Source organism: Ambystoma mexicanum, chromosome 2q, assembly GCF_040938575.1.
Source record: "Ambystoma mexicanum isolate Mex_15411 chromosome 2q, UKY_AmexF1_1, whole genome shotgun sequence".
Classification (NCBI taxonomy): domain Eukaryota; kingdom Metazoa; phylum Chordata; class Amphibia; order Caudata; family Ambystomatidae; genus Ambystoma; species Ambystoma mexicanum.
The window spans coordinates 533253284-533280752 of NC_090924.1; the positions used below are offsets into that span (position 1 = coordinate 533253284).

Sequence of the window (27469 nt, forward strand, 5' to 3'; positions counted from 1 at the left end):
AAGTGCTTCAAGGTAGGCAGAGGCTGGGGCGATTGGGTATGGAAGGAAAGTACCCAGAGGATGCATAAGGGTCCAGGTCACCAATCACATTGACCATGAGATTAGCAGAGGAGGGAAGAAGGGAAGGAGGAGGTGAAGAGGAGAGTCTTAAGGAGCTTCTGGAATTTGCAGAAATCGTGCTTAAGACGAAGAGGAAGGAGAGACTGTTCCATAAGAGGGCGCCAGCTGAAGAAAGTGATTGGCCTGCGGCCCTCTGTTTACCAAAACATTTTACACACAGAAAGTTGGTGCCAAAGGAGCGTAGATGTTAGGGAGAATTCAGTCTTTAGGCTGAATTTCCTAACCTAGTGAGTCCCCCAGCAGCTTTGCTGGATTTCTGGAGTTTGTTTTTTTCTCATGCCAAGAGTGAGACTCTTTTTCTCCCACTCTTGGACATGATTTATGGCGTTCCTTTGACTGTTTATGTGTTGTATGGGCTATGGGGTCCTTTACTCCATAGGGTCTCATGGGCTTTTACTATGTGTGTTACACAGCACCATCTGTGCAGTAACACAGGGGTGTCATAGTGACACCCCACCATAGACTCCATACCCTGGGACTGACTACTGTCTCCCAGGGCATGTAAAGTCACCATTGGCTTTACTAGTCCCAAATTATGAACAGAAACCAGGACAAACCATCATATTGTGGACATACTGGTCGGGGTAATTCGATTGCCCCGGGGTCTGTTAGTCGAGGGGGCACGTCTCCGTCCCCCCTGATCGAGTTTTGGCTGGTGGCAGTGGATACTACTTTTTATCTTCGACCGGGAATATATCCCTATGGGATTTTCCCATTGTTCGAGGCTACCAACTTTAATTATTTAATTCTCATAGCCTCGAACATACCGCCGGTTTATTTATTTAATATTAATTCACCGGTTGGTATTTTTTGCCATGACTCGATTCTAAAATGGCGTTTGTGTTCTCTTCTGTGACTCCAACCCAAGTCGAGCCCTTTGTTCCACTTTTTGGCGGGCTTCTCCACAGAAGCCTCCAAAAGTGGTGCCACTCTGTCTGGGTACCACAGGGGGTGTGGGAGGGGGTTTAGGCACCCTGGACTGAGTTACCTTGGTAACTCAAGTCGCACTCTTGTGTGATTGGCCCAAGTGGTGAGCCGGCCGGCTCACCACTTAGCATGTTTGAGTGACAGCTAGGCTGAGTGAATGGGGGTGTGCTGCATAAAAGCAGCGCTTTGGGGACTGGAACTTCAGAAGTCGCCACAGGACCTGAGAATCTGACGGGGGAGAAGCTGAGCCGACCTACCACGACAACACTACCGGTGGAGCCCTGCGGAACCAACTCACCACTTCCCGACGACAGAGAAGATCTCCCGGCTGGAGAGGCTTCTTCCCCTGACTGGTGGGCACAACCAGTTTACCTTAATCTCTTCGCATCCCAGTCCATCTTGTGGTCGAATTACCCGTGCCAAGTACCCCGGCAACCGGATAGCCACTTACCACTGGACCGCGAATAAAAGGACTGCTCCTTTTACCTGAGAACTCCGCGGCTGGTTTCTTCCCTGGCAGTGCAACGGACTCCTGTCTTCCTCCCCGACGAGATCCTCTCTTTCCCCGGATGAAGCACCGACTTGCATCCGCTGTCAGGAACAACTGCCCCCGCTGGAGTATTCTCACCACTTTAAGGTACCTTGTCCGCCAGGCCTCCTTTCTAAAGATTGCTACAAGGTAATAATAACCCCTTAACCTTCTGGACTGGGCTGGCCGCCTTGACCTTCTAACTGGTCCCTTTCTTTTTGGTCCAACTCTTTTTGAACCTTTGCAAGACTCTTGAGCACTTCAACCGTGTCACCTTGGACACATTTCGTTCTGATCCTCGTAAAGTGGATCCGGCCTACTGAACTCTAACTTCACGGTTGTACGTGCCTTCCTCTCTTGTTTTGATCTTATGAAAGTGTTGGGATCTGTTTCATATTATACTCTGCTTTTCTCTCCCTTTTTAACGAATTATTAGAGTGCCATCTGCGTTAAGCACTCACCGCTGTCTGAAAATAAGTGGGGCTTTACTTAAGACTTGTCTAATATTTTTCTAAGGGAGTGTATATCTTTTAGTGACCATGTTTTTAAATTGCTTACTATTAGTGCCTGTGTGTTTTTCTAGATGTGGTTTTAAATAAATAATTATATCCCTTTTACACCAAGCTCTGGTCAGTGTTTACTTGTTCTACTGTGTTCTTTTGACCTATTGTGAATACTCTGTATACTGCCTAACTCTTCCTGAGTCTGACTGCTCAGCCACAGCTACCAAGTGAATCTGTGTGGTACAGACTGCTACCAAGTGGGTTTACTGCCAAACACCTGTAGTCTTAAATCTTTTGCAGTGGTCCCAGAGGGAACTGCACAGGTTTCTGCCTAACAGTAGAGTGTTAGAGGGAGAGTATTTAGTGAGAGAAAGTTGCAGATAGCCTGGCCCCAGGCCCCAGACAGCCTTATGGATGATGCAGAGGGATTTGAATTTATTCTGTGCAGCAACCAAAAGCAAGTGAAGAGTTTTTCAGGCAGGAGAGATGCGGTCCCTGGGCATAAGGCCAAGGATAAGTCTTGCTGCCCTATTCTGGATTAGCTGGAGGGGTCGTAGAGTGGAAGAAGGTAGATTCAGGGCAAGGCAATTGCAGTAGTCAAGCCTAGAGAGAATCAGGGCTCAGGTAACATTGAGCTTCTGGGGGAAAGTGAGAAAAGGCAGAACTCCTTTCAGAAGGAAGAGTTGAAAGTGGCACTTCTTGGCACTGCCCTGAGTGTGAGGGAGGAAGGAGAGGAGTTGAAGATGACTCCAAGGTTTCTGGCTTCAGATGAAGCAGCAGGGGGAGATCCCATAGAGAATGGCCAAAGTGAGGGGTAAAAAGAGGGAGCAGGGGTCCCAATGGGAATGATCTTGGTCTTGCTGACATTGAGGCAGAAATCGTTGGAAATGCACCAGGATTGGATGGCAGATAGGCAGTTGGGGATGATGGAAGATGCAAGAGGGTCAGCAGGCAATTTGAAAAAGAGTTGTGTGTCATCTGCGTAACACTGGAACTTTGTTGGAGAAGAAGGAAATGAGGAGTTCCAGCTGAGCAAGGTAAGTGTTGAAGAGCCAGGGGGAGAGGTTTGAGCCCTGGAGGACACCACAGGTGGAGAAGGATGTAGGTGAGAAGGTGCCCAAAAAGACTTGGGACAAACTGTCAGTTAGGAAGGAGGTCAGCCAGTCCAGTGCCTGCTCCGAGATACCAAGGGTATCATGGAGCCGTTTGAGGATAGAATGGTTGACCGTGTCAAAGGCAGAGGAGAGATTGAGTAGAATGAGGACAGCTGGAGAGTTAGAGTTCAGAGATGCAAGCAGTTCGTCATGGGTGTTCAGAAGAGCAGTTTTCAAGCCAGATTGATGGTCGTGGAGACCACCAACCAGTTCAGTGTGTGAGGTAAGTTGTAGAAAGGCGAGCTTTGCCATCAGTTGCCCAAGGAAGGGAATGGTAGAAAGGCGGTAGTTGGATGGACAGGTAGGGTCTGCTGAAGGCTTTTTCAAGAGGGGTTGCACAATGGAGTGCTTGAGAGAAGAGGGGAAAGATCTGTGGCAAAAGAGTGGTTGCAGAGGTCAGCGAGTACAGGGGCAAGAGAGTCAATGTTGTCCTTGATGGTTCTAGAGGAGCAAGGGAAAGCCTGTTTGGAAGAGACCTTTATGGAGCGGACAACTCTGGTGACTTCTTCAGTTGTAACAGGGGAGAAGGAGGAGAGCAAGGAAGGAGGGTGAGAGGTTTAGGAGGCAAGGGAGTGAGGGACGGGTTGGGCAGGAGGGAATCAAGGGTGCTCAGGATGCCCAGAGTTTTGGTGGTGAAGTTTGTGCATTGCAGATAGCCTGGGAAGGAGGAGAGAAGGGGGAGACTGTGGAAGGATTGGCTAGTTCCCTGTAGATTTTTAAGAGTTCAGCCGTATTGTTGGATGCACCAGATACTTGTGCGTGGATGTGAGCCCTTTTCTTCGCAAGGATGGAGAGTCTGTAACGGCAGACCAGTTTGTCAGAGGGTGAGCCTGAGGTTTGCCACTTCCGTTCCGCAGCTCTGCACTTGCGTTTCAGGGCTGCAAGTTAAGAGTCGTGCCAGGTGTTACGTTTGGATGCAGGTTTCAGGCATATCCTCATGACTGGGGCAAGAATGTCAAGGGTGTTGGTAATGGCTAAGTGGAGGTTGCTGAGAGCAGTTAGTATTGGAGTCTGGGGCAGGTGAAAGTAGATGCGAAGGCAGCAGCTGACATGTTTCATTGGATGGATGTTCGTTGAACAAGGTTGGCATGGCTTTTGGGGGTGAGTTCAGAGGGTCGAGGGAAACCAGGTGAGAGGAGAGGAGAGAATGGTCTTCTGTTGGCCATCGCCTTTGAAGGAGGTTTCTGTCTTCTCCCCTTCTTTTTTTTCTCTTTTCCTTCTTGCTTAAACATGTCACTGTCCTCCTTTCTCCCCTTGATCTTTCTTGATTTATTCTGGAGAACCATTGTTCTCCTCTTTTCTTTTTGGTGCTGCTTAATTGTTTTGGATTTTCATCTTTTATTAACTTATCAAATGTAGTTGACTGAATTTGATTTGTAAAAGTTTTAGATCATATGTTGATTTTGTAAAAGGTTTGATAACCATATAAAATAAAAAGAAATTTTAAAAAATATTTATATGCTCCCAAATCCATAGACGTTCCATGTACCACAGGCATAGGAGGTGTCATGCTGCTAATGCCATTTCCTGGCTTTGAATTAATCAGTAGCACTGCTATGCAATTTGTCTGTGGCTTTGTTTTTTTTGTCAGCATACTTGCCAGCGCCAGAGCATAAAGAAAAGTTAATTGCACTCTTCAGGAGGTTAGAATGGGAGCTACGCACCACATTCAATGGTCTATGCCCTTCACAACTTCTCCACACAGTAGGCACGTTTCAGTGTATTTACGTTGCCCCTTATTTATAGCTGCAATGTGTGTCCAATCTAAGGCTTTCACCACGTTTCACTAGCTCCAACTGCTTTAACTGCACTCTGCGTTGCGCTCTGTGCAGCTTCAAAGCAGATGTAGTTTCCATCCAGGAAATGAAGGTAGCAGACAGACTGCAGGAGAAACAAAGACAGCAAGTAGACCCTGCTGCTTTAACTGCACTCTACGATGGGGACTGCTCTTATCCAGTTCCTCTCTTATACCCTTCCCAGAGTCACCCTTTGGTGGTGTAGGATTCAACTCTTGCTCTACTATCTCCTTAGCATCTCTGGAATCTAACATTCCCTTCTACTCTCTTCTGTTCCCACCTACCACTGCCTCTACCTATCTTCTGGTGTGCTTCCCTGCCTCTTCTGCTTTCCACTCACGCTCTTCCTCCTTCTCCAGCAATGATGTTCACCCCCTCCCCCTATGCTATCCTTTCACTCTCCCCCTTTCTCCAGCACCTGAAGCATTTACTTTTCTATCCCCTCACCCTCCTCCCCTTGGCTCTTCTTATCTTCTCACCTCACGCTCCAATTCTTTCTGCCAACCACCTCCAATAGTCTGCTTTATCTCCAAACACCCATTCCAGACTGAACTCCCTCTCTCTTTATATAAGCGACTAATTCTTCCCTCGATGATGTCTTTTAGACTAATGGGTTCAAACATGTGAGATTTTGTCCTTGTGTGTTGGATTGGTTTCCCCAGGTGTCTCTCTGTGTGTTTCTGAGGCCCTGGCCTCCTCTCTTCCAGCCCCGATCAAGGCTGTCTAAAGGCTGTCTGACATTTGTAATGTCCCATTTATATTGTTTCTATTGTGTCTCCTTTCTGTTGTTATGCCTTGGTGGGCTGCGACCCACGTGTTGATGTAGGCGGGAAGTTAGTTTGCGCCTGATTATTAAAGAGGTAACAGCTACGCCTCTGGCTCCTCGGCTTATTGCGTTTTGCCTAATTTTTGTAAAGCTTGATATATTGCAATTGCCAGCAACTACTCAACAACATATTGGAGCATCAGAATCCCTATGCACGGGAGAAGCTCACAGGCATCCAATTGCTGGCTCATTCCCTCCCAGAAGCATGGGCACTGGTAGTAAATCAGCTAACCTGGATGTGTAGATCATCACTCTCTCCCTCCTTGTGCGGTCTGGCAGCACTTCCCACACTGATTGCTAATCCAGTCAAGTACTTGCATGCGATTTCAGCTTCCAATAATACTGGTTTTACTTGGCGGGTTACTAGACTAACAAAGTGTATAATGTTTGTTTAGTGCTTCCAAGATAAAGGAGTCTCTAAAAGAGGCCATGCCCAAAAGAGTGCTCCTGTTCACGGCATGGTGGGGGTGGACTAGGGGTACCAGGCTGGGATGCCATCTTTACCCGCTGATGTTTGCACCAAGCATGGAACCACTGGCCTGTTGTATTCAAGCTAATGCAGACATAGAAGGAATTGAGCTGGGCGGCTCAACTGTAAGGTCTCGCTCTAGGCTGATGACTTTCTGCTTACTCTCCGAAACCCCTGCACTTCCCTGGCTTGACTAATTAGCTGCCTTTGGCCGGATCACGGGCTTCAAAATCAACTTCGACAAATCACAAGGGATGGATGTCTCCTTGGGTGCCCAGGATGGACCCTTCGTTGAAGCTCTGGCACCAAACAGTGGTCCCGGGAATCAATCCCATATTTAGGGGTGCATATCCCAAAAAGGGTCTCTGAAGTGTATCGCTGCAACTTCCCGCCGCTGTTCCAAGCACTGTCGGATGACCTAAGCAGAAGGGTTGGGGGGTGGTTTGGGAGAATTGCAGCGGTGGAAATTAATCTTAAACCATGCTTGCTATATGTCTGTCTAGCATCGCTGATCAGGATCCCCGACTCGGACCTACGCACATTACAACGGAAGATTCTCAGATTCATATGGGGGAACAAAAGGGCAAGAATCTCCAAGAGGGTAATGATGAGGCTTGCTAAGGTCAGAGGTCTGGGAGTCCTGGATGTATTTTCTTACAACTTCCCACGTGATCCCTTGTGGGGACCCCGATGTGTGCCCGCTTGGAAGATCATGGAGCAGGCCTAATCAGGGGTGAGACTAAGCCACCTCCCATATGTTAGCCAGTGATCCATGGTCTTGACCAATGGTTTCTTGTTCCTCACTGCTACCAGAAATACATTGTACTATATGTGAAGGGCGCTTTGCAGGTGGGCAACGTCTTATTGCTTGGGCCCACTAGACCTATTTGGCACAACCCGGAATTTTGGCCAGGGTGTAATAGTGAGAGCTTTGGCACGTGGATAGCTGGTGGCTTGAAATCACTACAGCAAATATGGGCCTGAGTGTGGCGGTCCGGAAACAAGGGTGCCGGTGAGCTCATCAGCACATTTGTTTCCTGACCGCCACACTACGAGTTTGCCTGCCGGGGCAGCTGCACCCAATAGGTCTGACCCTGCCGGGCGCAGTGGCCCCAGTAGGCATACCCATCACAGAAGCATCGGCACCGTTACTAACGGTGCCGATGCTTCTGTGAACCCAACGGGAATGACCACTAACATTTTCCGGCTCCCAGCTTCCTGGTCCGCCAGGACTTGTAATGTCCCGGTGGCACCGGGAAGCTAGGTGTCGATATAATTTTATGAGACTGGCGGCAACCCGCCGGAAGCACCGCCGGAAGCACCGCCGGACTCCTAATGAGGCCCTACATAAGGAGAGGCTCCCACTAACCTTTCAAGAATGCAAAGACACCTTTGCCTTGCCAGAAATTGAGTGTTTTCGGTGTGTACAGCTGAGATACTGGGCTTCTCACCCTACCACGAAGTCTGGGGCCACTAGGCCGCTAAATGCTCTCAAAATGGTTGTTCAGGAGGGGGTTTCCCAGGGTAGAATCTCACAATTATACAGACTACTGGACACATGGAATCTAGTGGGGCGTTTGCCATACATGAGTAGGTGGGAGGAGGACCTAAGACAGCCAATAGAGGAGGGAGCATGGCTACGGATAAGGGCGAGAATGCATAAATCCTCCAGATGTGTCACTGATAAGGAGTGGGCTTATACATTTTGTCACAGGTGGTATGTTACGCTGGAGCGGCTTCACTGTATCTCTGCAGACTACTCACCAAAATGCTGGCGAGGCTGAAGTGTTGTGGGCTCCCTCTTCCATATGGTGTAGATGTATCCAAAGGTTGAGCTCTTCTGGAAGGTGTTGTCCAGTATTAAAGATGTTACAGGGTTGTCCCATCCTATGGATCCCAGGGTGGTGTTGTTGGGTGACACAGGTGACATGCTATTTCCCCTGTCTGGTCCGATGGCTATCTTGATTGAGCACTTTCTCTTGGCAGCCAAACTGACTACAGCACTTAACAGGAAAAATATGGCGGGTTCTCTGGTCCATATGTGGTGGATAAAACTGTGGGACATTTTGGTGGCAGACAAAATTATGTCACTGTGTGAGGGTAGATACAATGCATATTTGGCCACCTGGAGACCCTTCATTGACTTTGCAGGAAACTGCCCAGCAATAATGGGTAGGCCCCTAATGATGAGACACTTTGCATTGGTGTAACAAGACTGGCTGAGAGAGTTGCCCTTGGGCTGCAGGGTTGGTCAAATCTATAATAGCAGAACTGCAGGTGAACACTGTGAGAAACCTGAAGATGGTTCCCTGCTTAAACCTCAAGTATCTGTCATCCAGGTGGCCAGGACACAGCCATCGCTATTGGATCCAGTTCCTGGGGGTGGACAAGTGAGGGAGGATCACCTGGATGGGGGGGTCCTCGGGGAGTGGGACACCCCGGGTGAGTTGCGGTAACCCCCTTCCTTTAATACCTTTCCCCATCCTCTCACGTAGCATATGCCAAAAACCCCCCACCCTCCTTTGTGACTCTTTCGCACAACACAAAAGACAACAGACTAGTGTTAGAACCGTTTCCCTGACCTGTCCCAATACACGGGTCAGGCAAGGTCAGGCAATTGATCAGAATCACACACACACACACCTGATGGCTTTTTCCCTTCCCCACAGGTATGGTGCAGCCAAAGAGCACAGGACGAGCAAGGCGGGAAAGGCAAGCATAGCAGACATCACGACGAGACGGCTAAACCACGACGCAGATCAGGCAAAGGAGAAAGGTGACGGGAAGTGAGAGGGTGGCGAGGAGAGAAGAAACCTTGCCCTTTTCATCCCAGACCCGCAGAACCTTCACCTAGGAGAATCTAAGACAGCGGACAATAGCCCCAGTGTCATGCTGCAGATGTCAACTGTACGCAGGGCCGGCCTATGTGGTAAGGCAAAGCGAGGGTAGCTCCCACGCCCGTGGTACAGGCCTTGACTCCAAAGAAGCCAAAAGCCCAGCGCTTAATCACAATTGGTGAGTCAAAGGAAGAACCAATAAAAGCCGGGCTGTGTTGAGTGAGAATCGCAAAGGGGTAACTTTTGAAGCAGTTTTAATGAACTTTGAATGAACTGTTAAAAGTGTGACGGGGAGACCAGCTGCAGAGGGAAAGCGCCACCACATGGGTGCTGATTCGAGAGACTCTGGTCGACCCCCATATTGAGAAACTACAGAAACTAGAAGGCCATAGGAAGGCCGCCAAAGGAAGCCAAGTCGTCATACGTGAGGGTCAAGCAAAAGCCCTGTACAATCAAAAGACTTTGATCCGCAAGTTGGCTAGAAATGAGGGAAGTGAATCCCACCTGGTGAATGAAAGAAAGGGAGGTGAATCCTGTGAACATTTGAACCAATTTGAAAGCACAAATGGCAATAATGAGCCCAGAGGAGGGATGCCACAAAGAGAGGGACGAAGTCTAAAGGTTTTGAGAAACAGAGTGCAAAAAGGGAACCCACGAAAAAAGGGAATTAAGAAACAGAGAAGGGTCCGAGTCTGGACGAGGGAGATCCGGGTTTAAGCCATAACCCAAGGGCTGACAGCTGAGAGAGGTCTGAGCCTGAACAAGGAAGATCCAAGGAGTTAAGCTATCTTCCAAAGATACTATTGATCAAGGGTCAGCCCCAGAAGAGGCGGACCCAGGGGTGAAACCCTCACCGAATTCAAACTGTAACAGAGAAATACTATTAAAAAGGAGTCAACCCAGAACAGGGGGACCCAGGTGTGAAGTCGTCACCCTATTTTTGAACATTGGATTACAATTGAGCAGGGTCAGCCCAGAAGAGGGGGACCCGAGGGGTGAAGCCGTCACCCTATCGGAAATTGAGAAAACATGTTACAAAAGGATTAGCCCAGAAGAGGGGGACCCAGAGGTGAATAGTTACCACGCTAACAAACTTTCATTTGTTAAAGGAACTTTAGATTTTTATCTGAACACATCAGGCCCGAAGGCAAAAGACTTTCCAAGGAAACAAGACTTGTCTATGGATGGTACTGAGAGCTGCGTTTGGAACTGTTGTCTCGTGGTGGGGAAGCCAGAAACTGTACTGTTCTCTAAGCTCCCACCTTACTGCGTGTACAAAACGTGGGGAAGGAAAACCCAGGCAGCCGCATCCTGACTTATTCTTTGAGAACACTTCTTTCTTTTCATGAGAAATATCCCACACCCCTTTTTGTATTAGTTGTGAGGCTTGGCAAATAGGTTTCTTACTATAGGCCCTTTTAGTTTTGTCATAACGCCACTAGGACTGCCTTATTTTTCATTTGATGGTTGACACTTGCCCCATCTTAGATTTAGGTTTAGATTAGGCGTTTTTCCAAACCCGCACACTATTTTCATTGTTCAATAAACACCCTTTAACTGTGTCTGACTTACTAGTTGTCACTATAAGTTCCTCACAACACAGACAAGACTGTGTTCCCCCACCCCATGAATCAACCACCTAGTAGGGGTCCCTAATCTTAGATTGCTGCTTTTAATCGCGCCACTGTTTATAGTTTGCTACATCTGCATTTGCCTGACTGGGTTTCCCAGTTAGATTGCACCTTTGAATCTCCCGACTGTCTTTATTTCGCAGTACGACATCCTTTCATCGACAGGCATTTCTACGCCTGCAATTTAAACGTGTATGAAATAACAAGAAGGTTAATCGAATTTTTTGGGGGGGATTTGGAAAAGGCAGATAAGTGGTTGGGGGCGCAGGAAGAGGATTTTGGGGGGGGCATTAAAAAAAAAAAGAAAAAGAAAAATCAATTCACTTTTTCGTTATTTCACACACGTTTAAATTGCAGGTGTAGAAATGCCTGCCGATGAAATGACGTGGAACCTATTTCGCCACATCAACTTTTTGCCATACCAAGTTTCCCAGTTTAGACTACTGCTGTGAAGATCGCCACAGCATTTGTCCTGACTAGGGATCCTCACCTAGATTGCTGCTTTTAATCTCACAGCTGTTTATACTTTGCCACACTTGCAATGCCTGACTAGTTTTCCCAGTTAGATTGCACCTTTGAATCTCTCCACTGTTTTTATTTCACCACCTCTGCTTTTTGCCTGACCAATTTTCCCAGTTTAGACTATTTGTGTGAAAATCGCCACTGATTGTGTTCTGCCACGATTGCATTTGGCCTGACTAGGGCTTCTAACCTAGATTGCTACTTTGCGGCTCACCACTGTTTGAATTTCACCACACTCACTAGTGCCTGACTAGGGCTCCCAATTTAGATTGCTGCTTTGAGTCTCGCCACTGTTTGTACTTTGCCACAATGGCACTGCATTAGCTACTGCCATATTCTGTGATTTTAAACTAAACTGACGTGAGTTTAAAACAGTGATTTTGTAATTAAGGGATCCTGTCACATTGAAGTATCTCACTGTAACTTTAAATTCTGACTTTGCCACTGGGCAACTCTGTCATGTAGTCTTTACCACTGCAAAATTCTACCACCTTGAACTCTGCTGCTGTGAATTTGCCACTGTGCGCCTCTGCCATTTTAAAATTCTTGCACTGTGAGTTCTCAACTCTGAGATTCTTTCACTCTGTGCTTGAATTCTGCTGTGGAATCTCCAACTTTGAATTTTGCCACTGCAAGATCCTATCACTCCGAACTTGACTGCTTTGAGTCACTTCACCTTCAATTCTTGTCCTTAAGGTTTTGCCAGTCTTGCACCTTACCTCGATTAAACTCTGCCACTGTGATCCTCCTCTCTCTCTCTGAACTTTGCCACAGTGAGCTCCGCCGTTTCAAATTCTACCACTGCGAGGTTGGATTCACTCTTAACTATGAAATGTTACCACTTTACAGCACACCTCCTAGAGTTTGCAACCTCTGAACCTATCCACACTGCCACCCAACATTTTGGAACCTAACACTCTGAACCTCCCACTGCAAATTCTGGAAAACCTTCAATCACCTGCCTCAAACACTACCATTATGAAGCTGTGGTTCCTAAGCACCAGAAGGCTCTGGAACTGAGATACAACCACCACAGAGAGGCTTTCGCCACTGTAAACCCAATATCATTACAAACACCTAACAAAGAGCCCAAACCATCTGGAGGCTAAACCCACATAAGGTCACTCACCAATACAAGGCACCATCGTTACAGGGACCCACGAACAGGAACCGCTAATACAGTGAGGACCCACCACTTGCAGAGCCTGCCATTGGGAGAGCTCCCCATCACAAGCTCCTAGTACCATTTGTCAAGAAGGTGAAAGGTATTGATGACTAGGCCAAGACCAAAGTGCAGATAAGTTTAGTTTCCTCTATTTATTTTATTGGTCATTCATATCATGCTTATTGCTGGGTTCCTTCAGCTTCTAAGTGCCGCACCAGGTGTAGAACCCATTTTGCATGGCATCATCTTGTTCACAAGGTGAGCACCATGCCCTTGGGCTATCCTCGCAGCCTATTTCCAGGAATATTTTGAGCCTCATTGCAAGTTAGGCGGACAATCAGAGGTAAATCAGACAGAGAAGATCAATCAGGAATTAGAAAAGTACACAACCAGTGTTATATAAAGTCTAGGTAACACACAAGCATGTAATCAAATTGCATTGGGAGTAGTTGTTTTGATCCCGGGTTGTATCTCCTGCCAAGGGAGAATGAAGAGACACTAGCTGTATGCAGTTTCCGAAGGAAGTGCATAAAAGCATTACTAGTGAATCTGAGAACTATCGAATATAAATAAAGTCTTCTTGAAGGGCCAGCATCCTATAAAAATAAACCCAGGAGCAGAAACCGGAAAAAAAGAGAATCATGTCAGAATTAAGCAAAACCCCAAAAGACTGCAGGTGCCAGAAGGTTCAAAAGGAAAGCAACCCAAGGGTATCACAACCAAGTCTCAGAGCAGAAAAAGCAAGCTGACAAGAGAGAAATGAAGAGTAAATTGTGATTAGCAATTTATATTTATTTAGTTCAGCGGCAATAGGGACAGTTGGGAATTGTGAGTTAGGTACCCGGGCAGCGAAGTTTAGCTGTTAGTCGATTTGGGAGTATAGGTGTCTACTCAATGGTGCTAGAGCCTTAAAACTTGAAGAGAGCTAGTGCCAGGCAAATTCATCCCACTGTTATTAATGTGGAAGAACGTATGCAGCCTCTAGCCTCTCTTTGCAGCGGAGCGCAAGCCCACGCAGATACAATAATTTGGATGGGAAAGAAAGGGTGTATTTGTACAGATCATTGATCCAGTTTTATTTTGTGTTATTCATAGAATGAGGTCTTCATCCAACGGCTGATACTGGAATTTTTTGTTTTATCGAGTTCCCTGCCCCCCCTTCCCCAGCAGTGCTCCGGGAGCAGGGAATGACGTACTGTAGTGTGAATATGACTGTGGAGGAACTAGTGGAGTAGGCAACTCCTGCGGAAACCTGAAGAATCTGAACCCGACACGTAGCATAAGAGAATTGGAGATTTGCATTGTACACAGTGGTCGAAGCGGTTGGGAGCGGTGCTCCTATACTTATTTTAATTAATTTTTTACCGTTCCTATACTTTTATTTTAAAAAGAAACCATTCCGGAACGGTTTCTTTTTAAAGTAGAAGTGTAGGAAGAAGTTGAAACTTGCCTTTCAGTGCACTGCACTGGATGTTCCCCTAAAGAACAGGCACATGTTTTTTTTTTATTGTGCATGGGAGGGGGTGCGGCGATGGGGTCTGTGGGGAGTGGTGCAGGCCAGTAGGGAACATAGTTCCACTACTTCTTTTCGTACACTTTGACCACTGATTGTACAGGATACCAACGAACAACACACATCAATAGGGCTTGCACTGTAAAGATGTGCAACAAGAAGGCATGGATATACATGGGCAGACCCATTGGTTTAGTGGAGACATGGCTCTGGTGATCAAAGCACAGAACCCAGCAATAAAGACCAGGTAAAATGGTGACTTGTAGCCAGATGTGGGCTTAGTGTTTGCAGATCTCCTGCTCTGTCGGATGCTGAGCTATATGGCTCTCCAGAAGTCAGTTCACCGCTTTAATCTGGACTGCAAGCAGAGGAGGTTGGGGCTATTAGGCTTCATCCTGCCTTGTCCCTCTGAGAAAAGGTAAATGATCAATGGTTTAGATTACTCACTTGAAGGTAGGAGGTGTGGCCCCGAAGGTACATGGCAGAACATCAACATAAGTTGGCTTCAACAAGTCGCTGCATTTCTTTTTTTACTCCTTCTTCCATTCATCTGCAGACCATGGAGCAGTTCTCCACTGCTACTGGAAATTGAGGCGAGGGTTGAGGCTTAAGCTCCAGTTGCTGAGCTGTATCCATTCAAACCTTTTGCAGGACACCTGATTAGCAATGGTTGCCATATCCACCTTTTACATACGTCTTCTGGGTCAAACGCTGAAGATGTGGATTCACTTCAGACATTACAGCCACACTGCCTAAAAGTGATCTTATTGTGCCTTCTGGAAATCAAAGGCAAGTTAGAGATTATCCTATAAAGTAACATTTGTATCCCACACACACCTTGTAGGAACAATCTCTGACTGCAAGTACCTTCCATGAATGTTAGAGACAAGGGGGCTTTTAGATGCTCCTACAGAGTGTAGCTGTTCTGTGCTCAACTAAATTGATCAAACGGGCTGCCATAAACCACAGAACCCATCATATTCGGCCAGGTAAAGGCATACACCTGTGAAGCTTAGGCGTACATGCTGTAACCCACACAGTTAAGAATCTAGGACATTTGAGGGGGGTACATGTTAAGCACTGGGGTTAGAACTCAAAGTAATTTTGTGAACCAGCCTAGAAAAAGACACAGGGATGCTAAAACAGGGTCACAGCTTCGGACTGTCAAACTTACAGGGGGAGGGAGGGAAGCATGAGGTCCCCACCTGGCACAAATAAAAATACATGGTATCAACAGTACAACAGTAAGACAGACACAAGTGACCACAGTTCAGGGGTGTTTATTGAACTTCAAAAAGGGTTTGAAAAACACGTATCTAATATCTAATACTAAATCTACAAATGGGAGCAAGCTACGACCATCAAATAATAATAACGCAGTCCTAGTGGTGTCTTGTCAAATTAAAAGGGCCTATGCTAATAAACATATTGCCAATCATTACCTCTAAATACAAATAGTGTGGGGAATAGTGTTACGAAAAAGAAAGAAGTGTTTACAAAATGATATGTCAGTATATTGAGGCTGTTGGAATCCCTTCCCCATGTTTTCACCACAGGACAAGGCGGTACACTCGAGCTTAGCACAGTCTCTGGCTTCTTTAGCACGAGGATACAGTTCAATCATTACCATCAGGGCCTTTTGTGCCCAAGTCTCTTTGCCTTTCAAAGTCTCTTCTTTTCAGAGGACCTGATGCGACAAACAATATGTTTTTTTTCCTCTTAGGATTTCACAAGTACTTAGTTTCTCAGGCGATTCACTATTCACCTCGGATCCAACTCAGCCGGGCTCAGATCCTATTAACACAATGCTTGTAGGATATTCATGCATCCACTTTCTCGGGTGATTCATGGTTCACCCTGGATCCCCCTCAACCGATCCTCTTAACACAATGTACAAAGATGTCTGCCTCCGCCGGGCACGGACCAACTTCATCTACTTGGTCATCACTTTCTTTACACTATTATCATTGAAGACCTTCGACTGTACACAGGATTTTGCTTGACCCGTTGCAGGACCACTTCGATTCACAAATCTTTGTGACTCTTTTTCTACCTTTCAGTTGGATACCTTACAGAGACTTTCGAATGAGCATGCATGCGGTGCCGGACCACTCTGTCTAAAGTATCGTATCTTGGCTTCAAAATTCAATCACTCATCTGTTGTTCAATTTTACTTGCGTTGATGATCACATATGCTTCATACACTGTTCGCTTCAGCGTTCACTATACAATGTTGCTGCTTGCAACCTTGGCTTCAATACAGACCGGTCTAGTATCAGTCTCCCCAACTCACCGGCTGTGCTGACTTCACTGGCACTGCTTTGTTGTAGGAGCCAAGGACAGTAGTACAGCGGCAAGCGATTCTCCCCGCCTTGACTATCGATGCGGGAGAGCACCAGGTGCCTCCGACACACAATGCAGGATTCTTTCAGCCTTGTTTCCTGGTCTTAAATTTTCTATTCCTGAAGGTTCATGAAAGTACCGGTTCCTCGTCGAAAAGGTCAAGGGCACTTCCCTCCTTGCGATCCCCTTTGGTTTTGCCATTTTTCGCCTTGTATTAAACTGCCATCTTGGAACTGCTGCTTCCTCGTGTGCTTTGCCTTGCTCAGAGTGTGCTCTCGTGCTCCACCTTTCATCCGTGTGGGGAAGTGTTATGGAAGTCAGGTATGTGTAATGGTCAGTAATTGCCTCACCCTGCCTGACCATTGTATTGGGACATATCAGGTATACAGCTCGGGTGTTAGTCCGTTTTCTCTCATAGTTTGAGTTCGAGTCATTTCTTACGCGCACCAGGCAGATGACTGCATTCGGGCGCAGATGTTAACTAAAGGCTTGAAACATATCACTGTGGCAAGTCTGAAGTAAGGACGACCCGGAGGGAGTAGGATCAGTTAAATAGGAAGGTTTTAAGTTCCTTTCTAAATCTTTCCAGGGTGGTGCATGCGGATGCCAAGAGGCAGCTGGTTCCAAAGCTTAGGCCCAAATACAGAGAACCTTCTGTCACCTTTTGAGATGCATTTTGCCCTCGGAACACATACCAAAAGTTTATCTTCTGAGCGGAGGGCTCTGGTTGGGTAATAGTGTCGAATTCTGGTGTTCAAATATCGGGGTGCAAGTTTGTGATAGCACTTGTACACCAGGCATGCCACTTTAAATTTAATACGATCTTCCACCATCAGCCAGTGCAACGATTTCCTGGCTGTGGACACATGATCTCTTATGCCCAGGTGAGCTATTAGCCTAACGGCCGCATTCTGGCCCTCTGCAATCTTAGCATTTGTTTCCTCGGGATCCCTGTCAGAAGACTGTTACAGTTGTCAAGGTGGGAGTTAACCAGAGCTCCCACCACTACTGGAAGATCTTGAGATGTTAAGAAAGGGAGCACATTTCTGAGCAATCGCAGGGAATAGTATACTGATTTTACTTTTGCCCCTGTCTGGGCTTCACTGGCCACATTTTCTTGCCAGGAGCACCCAAGATTTTTCCCTTTCCTTGAGAATGGAATGCTTACTCCCAGGATTTGCAGGGTGTAGTTTGTATCTTCTTCTCTATTTTTCTTTTCTGATCTAAACAGAATTATTTCTGTTTTGCCTGCATTAAGTTGTAATTGATTGCAGGCCATCCACTTTTTTACATCTTGTATGCAACGGTCTATCATCTCAAATGCCTCCGACAGATTGTCTGTCTCCACATAAATCTGTGTGTCGTCTGCATATGAGTGAAATCGTAAGCCGTGTCTCCTCAAGATATCAAATAGTGGTCGAATATACAAATTAACGATCAGGGGAGAGAGTGCTGACCCCTGAGGCACTCCGCACCTCAGTTGTATTAGTTCTGAGAGAAATTCTCCCAGAGTTACCCGCTGTGTTCTATCCTGTAAAAAGGAGTCAAACCAGTCCACCACGACTTTGTCTGCTCTTCCGATGTTTTTAATCCACTGTTTGTGTTGGGAAAGGGGGGGGTTGAGTTCCTAAGTATCCTACTTGATAGGATGGGGTAAAGGTGTTACAGGTAAGGGGATACCGCTTCTCGCCATCCAGTGTCCCACTGTCCGAAGACCCCTCAGCCAGGTGATCCTCCCGCACTGGTCCACCCCCAGGAACTGGATCCAAAAGCGATGGCCGTGTCCTGGCCACCTGGATGACAGATCGCCGGGGACCAGTGGGTGAGACACCTTCAGGTTTCTCAGACACATCATTGATTCTGAACAGCATAACTCTCAACTTATGGAATTTCTTTTGCTGCCTGTCTTGTGCCTTGTCCAGGCACATCGTTTTCTGCTCAGAGAAATAGAGTCAGTATTTATTTTAATGTAACAGGACACAACATGTTTGAGAAGTCAAGAGATCAGTTCCAAACATGGATTTGGCAAATGCCACAAATAATCAAAACAGGAAAATGTCAACCAGACTTATAGATCATAACAAAGAAATTGTTGTAAGTACCTGTTGAATCTGATAAGTTCCTGTCGCAGGACAGTGTTCATGGATTCCTCGTAGACCACAGGGTACTTCTCCATCACCATTTCAAGATTAAAGTCTTTTGGTAACTTGGAAAGTACATCTCCTGCCAAATCTTGCACAACTTCCTAAAAAGTGAAATGCATCACATTTAAATGCAATAGTCACCAAAACTCGGAACCAAAGGATACAAAGGTACATTGGGACCACCAGGCCCTTGAGTTTACTCAGTTCTGGATGTCTTTTCTTGACACACAGACCCTACAGGGATGACTGTATAATGTACTCTTGTTGCCTCGTGACTGTCCCAGCCCTTTCTTAATGTATTTCATGTTTTAGACTGATCATCTTGGCTGCAAGGTTGTTACATGCATTCACTATTTTTTGCACGAGACAAAATAAATTAAAGCAAGTTTATTTATATATTACTGAAATAATACAACTTATGGTAAGATCAATTGTGCAGTGTGGAGTACTGATAAAGCCAGGGCTATAAACAATTCTCAGTTGCCCGCTGTTTGCACGTAAAACTATGGTTTACCTGTCTAAAATAACATTCAACCAATAATATGGCAGACTCCTGCATGTTACGTTAAAATGTATCCAACAATTGAGGTTACAATTGGGGTTGTTTAACGCTAACCTTGTTAGAGAACATAACCAAAGAGTACCTCTCATGCTCTTCATATCTATAGGCTTAAAGGCAGACAACATTCTTAAAAATGTATGGCTCCCATCTACCTTAAAGACCAAACCCTGCCTATGCCATATCTGTATTCTAGCAGGAGTTTCAGATAAGTAAATAGAAGGACAGCTCTAAGGCAGTGAACAAATGACACAGCAAAAGATCACTTAAGAGAATTTGAAAAAAATCAAAAACCAATGAGGCAGTGTCTGGATGAAAGCATTAAAGGGTGGGGATACTAGCATAAAGGCTGCATCATTGAATAGGTCCTGAACATTTGCACTGTTCCTCCAACATGGAGGAAGTGCACTTATTGAGTGAGACGAACAAGTTACGCGCCTTACGAGTAACATTGGCTCTATTGATACAATGTCTGCACTCAGAGTCCTCATCTTTGAAATGTCCAGCCTGCAGGCTGGGACCTTGGAAATATTTGAATCACACTTGCCTAGCAATGGGTGGTGCCACCTATACCCACTGTGGTGTGAGGGCGTGCTTCATGGCCTCTATCAGAAATGCGAGTGTCAGAGTATAACTGGTGCAACCTGTCCAAGGTCAACTGTTCCCTCAAACCATCCCACTACAGGTGGGCTGCGATTATTCGGAGGCAACTGTGGGAGGTGGGTGGTCAGATAAGGAATCTGCAAAGGATACTTCATAATTAACAGAACCAATGTTACCTGTAAGGTAAATAACTTGTTCTACTAATGGATATTATCTCTTTTGCAGATCCCTTATCTTTGAAAGATTTCCCCCAGTAATGCTTATCAAAAAATAAGGAAGTAAGGAAGAAGGGAGTCTCGGAAATACTAGCTCAGCGAGACAGATAGCATCCAAAGATGTACTTCCCTATAGCACTGCTAAACAATGCCTCCACCCTTACATCCAAGGCTAGACTGCAATGCTTTGCAAACGTATGCAGAGTCAACCAAGTGGCTGCTCTGCAGATCTACTGAAGTGAGACCCTCCTGCCCCCCAAATGAAATCGGTCATAGAAGCACGACCCCTGGTGGAGTGTGCCACAGTCTTGTCCAATGGAATTCTGTTCTCAACCTTATAGCAGATCTTCATGCATGCCGCAAACCCTCTAGAGATGGTCTTTTTAGTCACAGACACTCAACCCCACCCGGATGCATGACCACAGGTCATGAACAGTTGTCTCATCATGCAGTACTTTTCCAACCATAGTTATATAAGGGCTGAGAACTCGCTTTGGGTCGACTGTCAACCTATCCTCTGCCTTGGACAGATGAGGGAGTGGAAAGAAATCTGTAATGATTACTGAACGCCTTAGCAAGAAAGGACAGCTTCACCTCCATTGTCCTTTGTGAAAATTATATAAAGCCTGCTGGCCAAAAGGGTTTGAATTCACTTAGTTACTTGGCTGATGTGATGGTTACATGAAAGGTAGTATTTCAGGTAATTAATCTGAAGTCACAGCTGTGCATGGGATCAAATGGTGGAGCTATCAGTTCAGCAAGACAAAGTTGAGGTCGCATTGCACATGGATGTATCGCGCAGGTGGATAGCGAGTGACCAATCTCTTCAGGAACTGTACTGCAATCGGGATAGCAAAGAAAGAGACATCTTTCTTTGATATCCCAATTGTAGTACAGGCAATCACCCTCCGAAACAACAGGGACGTAACCATGACTTGAAGTTGTCCACGGAAGATCTGATAGCCTGAAACTTCTCGAGCGGTGGAAAGGCCCTCATAAATGTCATGTCAAAAACTGAAGTGCAGTCACATGGCAGGAGTCAGATGTAACCTTTTGGATTTCAGAGTAAATCAGAGGGAGTGGAGCAGTCCCTTGGTCTGTTGAAGCATGGATAGCATCCCCTCCCAACTTGATGATTTCACCAGCAAATCATTGAGGTAGGGAAATGCTTCCACACCTGGCACCACGAGAGGGTTGCCATGACCGGCATTGCTATAGTGAAGATACTGAAGACTGATGCCAGCCTAAACAGCAACGCCCTGAACTGTCATTGCTGACCCACAACCATAAAATGCACAAGGTTCCTGTATGCCAGTCGAATGGACACATGAAAGCACACAACGTGAAGGGCCAGGGATACCATTCAGTCACCCTGGTACAAGCTGCCCAACACGAGCCAATGTTACCATTTTGAACTCGTCTTTTCTCATAAACCTAAAATAAGAAGGCCTCAGTTTTTCTGGTTCCCTTTTGAGGATTCAAAAATATTATAGGTGGGGGATGCTTCCATATGGAACTCTGCACCATTGGACCGCCTGGGCTCTATTTGCACCCATTCCAGTTTCCTCCCATTATGGCAAACCTGCCTTGATGCTGCCATTGATCGCTATGCCGGAAGTTGCTTTGCTGATCGATTCTTGGTGGGCCAGGTACTGGAATTGGCCTCTCCTCATGGCGCAGACGTGCCTGAAGACTGATGTTCTGTGAGAGCTGTTTTGCCACTGCAGTATACCTGAGATGCGGCTCACTCAGTGATTCACAAGCATGCCAAGGATTACGGTGCACCCTGTAGACCCGTTGCTCTGAGCCGTAGTGCTGTAGGATCGGCACGCTGGAGAAGTGGCTAAGAGCTGTCTGGTGAGGAGTTGCCGGTTCCAAATTTTGCTCGACTCGCAGTGGCTCGGCTGGCTGCATACGCCATGTGAGCTATACATCCCTTTGTTTGTACATCGGTCTGTGGATTAGCAGTGTTACCAGTGTGAGGGTGAGTCATTTGGACATGTTCTGGACTACTTGTATGACTGGTATGATTGGATACCACATTGGCCCTGTGCGATTGCCAACATTGGAGATATTGTGCCCCCTACCCATTCGGCTCTGGGAAGTATGCTAAAATGTTGCTGAGGGTCCCCAGCGCACGCGCCGTGGCAGATGCTGACGCACCTGTGACCACAAATCAATCCTCTGAACAACAGAAAATTCTGTCAAACATGGCATCAGTCTTTTCCTCTGTCAACTCCAAACTAGATGACATCACGGTTAATGTTACTGCACTTAACACCAAACTGGAGAAGACCCAGGGCCGTATTACTGAAGCTGAAACTAGAGTGGGGCTTCTGGAAGATGATGTTTATTCAATGAAGACTGCACTGGATGCCCTCGCTACTGAGGTTAAAATGACAGAGAAAACGCAAAGACTTGGAATCTCACTCACAGCAAAATAATGTCGATATGTTGGTATACTGGAGGGTCCTGTTGGAGGCAGAAAGGAACATTTTGTCGAGAGCACTGTATTGAAAATACTTGATCAGCCCCAACTATCTCCAAATTTTCTGGGTAAACATGCTCATAGATCACTTACGCCTCCCCCAAGCCTGGTGCTCCTCCTCATCCCATAATCCCTCTGATTCTCAACTATAGGGAAAGAGACACTATCCCTAAGTCAGCTAGGGAGAAGGGTGAGCTACAGCTAGTAACCCACAGGATTTCTATTGCACCCCAACAATAACAAAAGACATTTTTGGGAGTAAAGAAACCTTTACATGACAGATCCAGTTCATCTATCAAGCAAAGTTGTGGTTTGCTTTCCAAAACAAATCATATTTTGTTTATGCTACCGGATGAAGCGGCTGCTTTCATTGAGAACAATATTCACTGTCCCGGAGCCAGGGCTAGGTCTCAGCTGAAATGAGGTTAACTCCTTAAGTGCTAAGGACCAGTATGCTCGTCCATTTTGCATATATCTGCATAAAGCTTAGCAGTTAAGGTGTTAAGGTGTGAGCACAAAATACTACACTCATAATTGTTGGGTGCTTCAGATCCCAGATTGGCTTCTCATTTTGCTTTGTTGGAGTTCAGGTTGTGGCGTAACAGCCATTACAGCTATCCCCAAGCTAGGTTGCTTGATGTTAATGGGCATTGTGAGGAGCCTGACGGTGTCCTCAATTCTTTTTCCTGGGATCCTCCTCTCAGGTGGCCAGGGAAAGGCCATCGCTTTTGGATCCCGCCCCTGGGGATCGCTATGTGAGCGAGGATCACCTGGGTGGAGGGAACTTGGGGAGAGGACGTCCTTAGGTGAGACATGGTATTCCCCTTTTCCTTTTCACAATGAACCCTCTGTCCCTAAAGTCTTTGTAGGGTATTGTCAAACCTTTCCCTTTTCTTCCTCCCAAACTGTCCCCCAGAAACACCACCCTAGTACTGGGACAAGGAAGAGACCAAGTAGGAGGACACATCCTCATTTGACTGATATACACACATGTCAGAGACAAAGCAGAGTTATAAATGTTCTTTTTATTAAATCAAACAATTTCAAACACCACTCTGGTACTGCGACGAAGAAGAGGGCTATGGAGGCATACCAGAGGAACAACCAGCCATGTCCACCGGATGGAGTTCTCCAAAGTCAGACAATTAAACTCAATGTGCCACACCTGGGATCACTTAACACAACTGATGGATATAAAAATCTCTACCACTGTGAGAGAAGGGGAACCGATTGCAGAGAGAGAATGGGCAGGCAAGAGAGAACCGGCTGGAGAAGGAGAGCGGGCTGGAGAGAAGGAAGATGGAGACCCAGGTGCCAGGAGCAGTGTTGTGCAGGAGAAAGAGACGTCTGAGCCGTTATCAGCTTTGAGTGGGTCTGGAGGTCCTGTTACCCTCCTGAGTGGGTCTGCGTAGCAGATGCTGTGGAACTCCCAATGACCCCAGCCGCCGCCGTGGGAATCCAGGAGATTGAGCGCTGCTTGCTGTGGATGCCGCAAGGGAGAAGCGGAGTCCGAGGTAGCCGGGAAGCCGAAGTAGGCTGGAGAAGCCTGTCGCGAAGGACGTAAATCAGAAGGACGCTGCTGTGTGCAACCGGTGAGTGTAAAGCAGGAACACACTCATATTGGGGCATTCCAGTAAAGCATAACAAAGTCCTTTTTGAATACTGAACGATCTGAAAGTAATTGAAAGCAAATTTGAATGCCGAAGCAAGTACTTTGAAAATATCGTGTGAACTGAAACGTATTAAAAGTACAGAGGAAAAAGCAAGTTGAATACTCATGAATGGAGCAAAAGCAAAGTACTACGTGTGGCAGATATCACAGAATGTATTGTATGAAACAAGTATTAGCAAAGTCAAGAGAATACCAAGAAGAGTATGAAAATGACAAACCAAGTATTGGTCCAAAGATAAGAGGTGCCTTTGAAACAAGTGTTAGCAAAATCAAGAGAATATCAAGAAGGGTATGAAAAGTATTGGCCCAGAGTTAAGAGGGGACCAGGAATTGCAGGCTGAGAGAAAACCTGTGTTGGCAAGAGCCAGATGAATACAGAAAAGTATAACAAAGTGCATGGTGGCTAAGCAAGTCACGGTACAGTGTCTGAAGAGTGTGACACTGGGGAATCAACTAAACATCATTGTCAGGTGGATGCAGTGGCTAATTGTTGATGGAAAAATATCCAAAGGGCAAACTGAAAGGCAGTTGGGAACAAATGAGTATAAGAAGTCAAAACAGGAAGGTTTGTCTCCAATTGAACCATTCAAAAACAAAACCTAATAATGGTTAAAGTTATTTGGCCACACAATGAATGAGGCTACAGATAGTTGTGGGCTAAGTTAGAGCAAATTAATGCGACAGCTGATGAATATTTAATAAAAAAAGGTATAGGGTCTTATTACGCGGTATGCAGTAAGTAACGGTCATTACCGGCATGGAGCAAATAACGTGTCCGTGTAGTAACCAGCCCGCTAATTGTGTGGCATCACGAGTATGCGGGCATGAGCTTTACGCCATGCCGGTAATGACACTACCACCATGCTGTTAAAGACCCCAAAAAGTCCCTTAACGGCATCAAGTAAAGCGCAGATAGCACCAGCGCCATCCTTGATACCGGCATTAGCGGGAACCGCTAAAAGCGGTGACCACTACAAACGGTGACCGCTAATAGCGGTGATCGTAAATAAGCAGAACTGGAAGTAGCGTCATCGCACAGGAACGGGAAAGAGCACGGCGGCCATCAATAAAAACACACTCCATTGCCATCCTCATCCTCCCAGGACCTGCAGCAACACCACAGCTGTCCAAACCTCATCGAACAACACTTGACAATGCCCAAGGCCCTAAAGAAAGGTGCAGCGTGCCAGCGCAAGGAACGTTTCTCTAATGAGGAACTATCCATGCTTGCAGACACACTAGCTGCAAATGCAGAAGTTCTGTTTGCTCTGGACATGCGGCATCCCGCCCAGATTAAAAAAAAGGAGATCTGGGCCGAGGTGGCACAGAAAGTCAGTGCGGTGGGCACCACCCCCCGCACTGTAAAAAAGGACGTCTGCAAGTGCTGGGACGACCTGCGCCTCTGTGTCCGGAGCATACTTGCCGCCAACAGGAGCCTGGCCACGGGTACAGGAGGCGGAGGAGGATCCCCAATCAAAATGCAAGTGTGGGAGGAGACATGTGCCAGCACCATTGGCATCGAATCAATCGAAGGAGTGGGAGACATGGAGCGTGGTGCGCCATCATCGGCAGATGGAGGCGAGTGTCCACACGAAACACTGCAATGCAAAGCATGAAGTTCTCCCCCAAATGTGACCTTGTAACTAGCTAATGCATGGGCCATCACACACACATTTACACAACAATGCCCATATGCTGTGCACATCCCCACACAACCCCATGCATGCATCACCTCAGACATGTGACACCCAGACTCATGCCTGTATGACCCACCCATATGGCAAGCAACCTGCATGTCCGATATCAAAGTCAAAATGCACAGAACTGCAGCAATAACAACACATGCATGATGCACGTTGACCCATCACTGATGCTATCCCTCTATTGTTCCCCCACATGCTTATAATCTGACAGTGAGGAGCAGGTCTCCGCAGCGCAGGATTCCACAGCGCAGGCCTCAACACCAAGAAGGCGGCCAAGGGCATGGAGGAAGGCACCAGGCCTACCACATCGAGGGGCACAGGGACACCTGGACTGCCGCAGAGGGCCAAAGCCACACGCCACACATGCAGCCAGGTCACCAAGGCGTGAAAAAGTGGCTGACAATGTCGTAGCACCCACACCTGCCAATCCCACCACACAGGAGCCAGTGGCAGAAGGCTCACTGTCTGCCGCCAACAGCTCGATTGGCGAAGCTGCTGCGATGGCCCCCCTGTCTGATGTCGAGGGGCCATGCATTACACCCATGGGACACCGCACACCCAGCCTGCAGCTGTCAGCCCTGCACAGCCCACGCCCCACATCCAATGCCAGCAGCCATGAGCTGTCTGGTGGTGACTGCTTGGCAGGGAGATGGAGTCCCATGGAGTTCTCACCTGATGGCGGACACATGCAGCAAGCCGCATCAAAAACCACCAAACGCAGGCCCAGAGACCAGGGAATCCACATCATACAACAGCGCCAGGAGGAGCTCACTGCGCTGGTTGGCCAGCACGTGAGCGAGGGTGCCCTGGCGAGGGAGGAGTGCCGGGAATATGCCAAGGGAATAAAACAAGCTATAGAATCCTGCACTACACGCATTTGCGAAGAGTTGGCAGCTGTGAGGCAGGTCCTCACCCGCATCGCGGATGAAATGGAGTGCCAGCATTCCGCACAGGGACAAGACCAACCAAGCACCTCCTCTGCCAGCTCCAGGCAGACCAGCCCCCTGCGCAGGTCTGCGCGGTCCATGCGGCGCCCAGACCTGCAACCACCCAATGCTGGTAGAGGAGGTGGGAAGTAGGGGAAGCCTGATGTTGGTGACTCTTGAACACTAATGCTGCACTGAAGTGCATGCCATGTTTGGGGAATTTGTGGGGGGAGGGGGCATAGGGTGTTTGGGGCATTTGTGGGGGGAGGGAGGATAGGGTGTTTGGGGATTTTGTGGGGGGAGGGGGATAGGGTGTTTGGGGTGAAGGGTCCGTGCACTTCTAAATCACATTATGCTTAATACACCCATTGTGTCAGGAACAATCACATGAGTGGACATTCTTTATTGTGTATGTGTGCTTTATTGTTGAACAGTCACAGTGTTCATTTACCCACAACACCCAGTGCCCTGAGTCCCACATCCATTGCACCCTCTTCATCCATGTGTATTAGAAACATTGGTCTATCAAATGCTGGTGCACTGCACGTCCCTCCTGTGCATTGCCACCGGCATGACGTGTTTCCCCATCTTCTCCCTCCTCATCCTCCTCCTCCTCCTCACCAGGTGGTTGCTGTTCAATGTCAGGGGGCATAGGCACGTTCCGTCTGATGCACATATTGTGCAGCATGACACATGCCATGATGATCTTGCCCACCTTCTCATGCCCGTACAGGAGTGCCCCACCCGACCTGCTGAGGCAGCGAAACCGTGTCTTCAAAAGGCCAAATGTCTGCTCGATCACCACACGGGTACGGGTATGTGCG

General features: G+C 47.1%; 1 protein-coding gene across 1 annotated transcript in view; it reads right to left on the reverse strand.

Annotated features, from left to right (window-relative positions):
• Positions 1–27469, reverse strand: part of DNAH3 (dynein axonemal heavy chain 3) — a 1861430-nt gene that overhangs the window by 219507 nt on the left and 1614454 nt on the right. The window contains exon 58 of the mRNA XM_069647670.1: positions 18438–18580. Within this exon, the coding sequence (XP_069503771.1) occupies positions 18438–18580 (143 nt within the window). The remainder of the gene's footprint in view (positions 1–18437; positions 18581–27469) is intronic.